Genomic DNA, 2,379 nt, shown 5'->3' on the forward strand with positions numbered 1-2,379 from the left:
AGCCTGCTTTGTTTTCGTCCCTTCCATGGGTTTTGATCCTGCAAACTAAACTTTGTCTCAGAGTCTGCTTCCACAATTGTTGTACAAGTAAAATAAACTGTTTTTTTTAAGTCGTCACATTGCAGCTGAATACCTGTCAATAATTGTATAGGTATTTTTAAATTCCATAGTAGTTGTCTGCACCCAACAAGGTAGATGTTTTCTAGAAATGACTGGAGCAAAAACTTCAGTTGATGTTGCCTTATGTGAAAAATTGTCAGATTAATTTGATTAGGGTACTATAATAATGTAGTCAAGTGGCTTTAAAAAAAAATGGTGCACTAGTCTCCTTTAATTGAGGCTCTGAGCCGGGGCTATTTCTGGCGCTGGCACGGCTCCAAGAAGGCTATCCTAGCCATCACTTTTCCACCTACTTCTTAGAGAAGGGAACATGAGCGAGTCGATCTTGAAGTCCAGCCAGCCCTTGCCCTCCAAGCAGGAAAAGGATGGCACCGAGAAGCGGAGCTGGGGCAGGCCGCGCAAGCAGCCTCTGGTGAGTCCCAGGACAGCGCTGGGAGGGAGTCAGAAGGAGCCCAGTAAAGTGCCAAAACCTAAGAGACCTCAGGGCCGATCAAATGGAAGGAAAAACAAGGACGCTGCCAAGACCTGGAAAACCACCACAACTCCAGGAAGGAAACCAAGGGGCAGACCCAAAAAACTGGAGAAGGAGGAAGAGGAGGGCATCTCACAGGAGTCCTCGGAGGAGGAGCAGTGACTGTGCGTGCGTGTCGCCTGCTCCTCACTGGAGGAGCAGCTTCCTTTTGGGACTGGACAGCTTTGCTCCGCTCCCACCGCCCCCGTCCCTTCCCCAGGCCCACCATCACCACCGCCTCCAGCCGCCACCCCTGTCTTCCACCTGCGACTTCACCACCACACTACACAGCACACCAGCAGCTTCAGGGCCCCCATGGGCTGAGTGGGGAGCAGTTTTCCCCTGGCCCCAGTTCCCAGCTTCCCCCGCCCACCCACGCATACACATGTGCCCTCCTGGACAAGGCTAACATTCCACTTAGCCGCACCCGGCACCTACTGCGTCCCCAACTGCTTTGGTGGTGGGGACATTGCTCTTTGGGCTTTTGGTTTGGAGGCACCCTCTCTGCTCCTCCATTGTTCCCTCTGGCTTCCCACAGTGGGGCCTGGGAGGGTTCCCCTGGCCTTAAAAGGGGCCCAAGCCCCATCTCATCCTGGCCCGCCCTACTCCACTGCCCTGGCAGCAGCAGGTGTGGCCAATGGAGGGAGCTGCTGGCCCCCAGGATTCTACCAGCCAAACTGTCTTTGTCACCACGTGGGGCTCACACTTTTCATCCTTCCCCACCTCCCCTAGTCCCTGCACTAGGTTGGATAGCCCCCTTTGGCTACAGGAAGGCAGGAGGTGTGTGAGCCCCCTACTCCCTCTTTGCAGTGGCCCCAGCCCCCTTGCCCTCTGCCTGGGATCTGAGTACTTATTGCAGTGATGGAAATGCAGTCACCTATTGTCCAGGTGAGGCCCACGAGCCCTGTGGCCACCACCTGAGGTGGGCTGAGGCTGCTCCCCACCCCTACTTGCTTCTGCTACTTGGCCATTTGCCCCTCCTCAGATGGGGCACCAATAACAAGGAGCTCACCCTGCTGGTTCCAAATCCTCCTGCTCCTCTCTGCCCCCCAAGATTCTGGTTCCATTTTTTCTCTGTTCACAAACTACCTCTGGACAGTCGTGTTGTTTTTTGTTCAATGTTCCATTTTTCGACATCTGTCATTGCTGCTGCTACCAGCGCCAAATGTTCATACTCATTGCTTCCTGTTCTGCCCATGATCCCCTCCCCCAAGATACTCTTCGTGGAGAAGAGGGGCTGGAGCATGGCTGGCTGGGTGACCAACTACCCCAGTCCCAGGGAAGGTGGGGCCCTGCCCCTAGGATGCTGCAGCAGAGCTGGCAAGGGGGCCCGAATTGACCAAAAAGGGCATAGAGGCCACTTCCTTCCCCTGTTCTGTTGAGGAGGGGTAGCCATGATTTGTCCCAGCCTGGGGCTCTCCCTCTGGTTTCCTATTTGCAGTTACTTGAATTAAAAAACAACTATATCCTTTTCTGGAAAAAAAATAGTGCACTAATAAATAATACATGAATAATTGTGGAACACCTAGTCTCTTGTTCACAGTGAATTGTGCAGACAAAAACTGCATTAACCCTATCTTTGTGGGATGCTAGGTTACATGCATTGAAACAAGAATTTTGAACTATTTTGTCTCAGGAAACTATAGTTAATTTGTTTTATTTACTTTTTACAAAATGTACTAATTATGAATAAACGTTTTAAAATTTATCCCCAGTTTTTAATTAAATATTTAAATTGCTTGCTATTC

At 51.1% G+C, this 2,379-nt stretch overlaps 1 protein-coding gene across 2 annotated transcripts; it reads left to right on the forward strand.

Annotated features, from left to right (window-relative positions):
• Positions 1–430: 430 nt before the first annotated feature.
• On the forward strand, positions 431–1,371 carry LOC129025341 (high mobility group protein HMG-I/HMG-Y-like). 2 transcript variants are annotated; one of them, XM_054473113.2, is made up of 2 exons: positions 431–532; positions 566–784. In XM_054473113.2, the coding sequence occupies exons 1-2, from the start codon at positions 431–433 to the stop codon at positions 752–754; spliced, it is 291 nt and encodes a 96-aa protein (XP_054329088.1). In that variant the 3' UTR covers positions 755–784. The 2 variants fall into 2 exon arrangements, with proteins under 2 accessions (XP_054329088.1, XP_054329087.1); XM_054473112.2 differs by having other exon boundaries at positions 431–1,371.
• Positions 1,372–2,379: the final 1,008 nt, after the last annotated feature.

This window comes from Pongo pygmaeus, chromosome X, assembly GCF_028885625.2.
Source record: "Pongo pygmaeus isolate AG05252 chromosome X, NHGRI_mPonPyg2-v2.0_pri, whole genome shotgun sequence".
NCBI classification, from domain to species: Eukaryota; Metazoa; Chordata; class Mammalia; order Primates; family Hominidae; genus Pongo; species Pongo pygmaeus.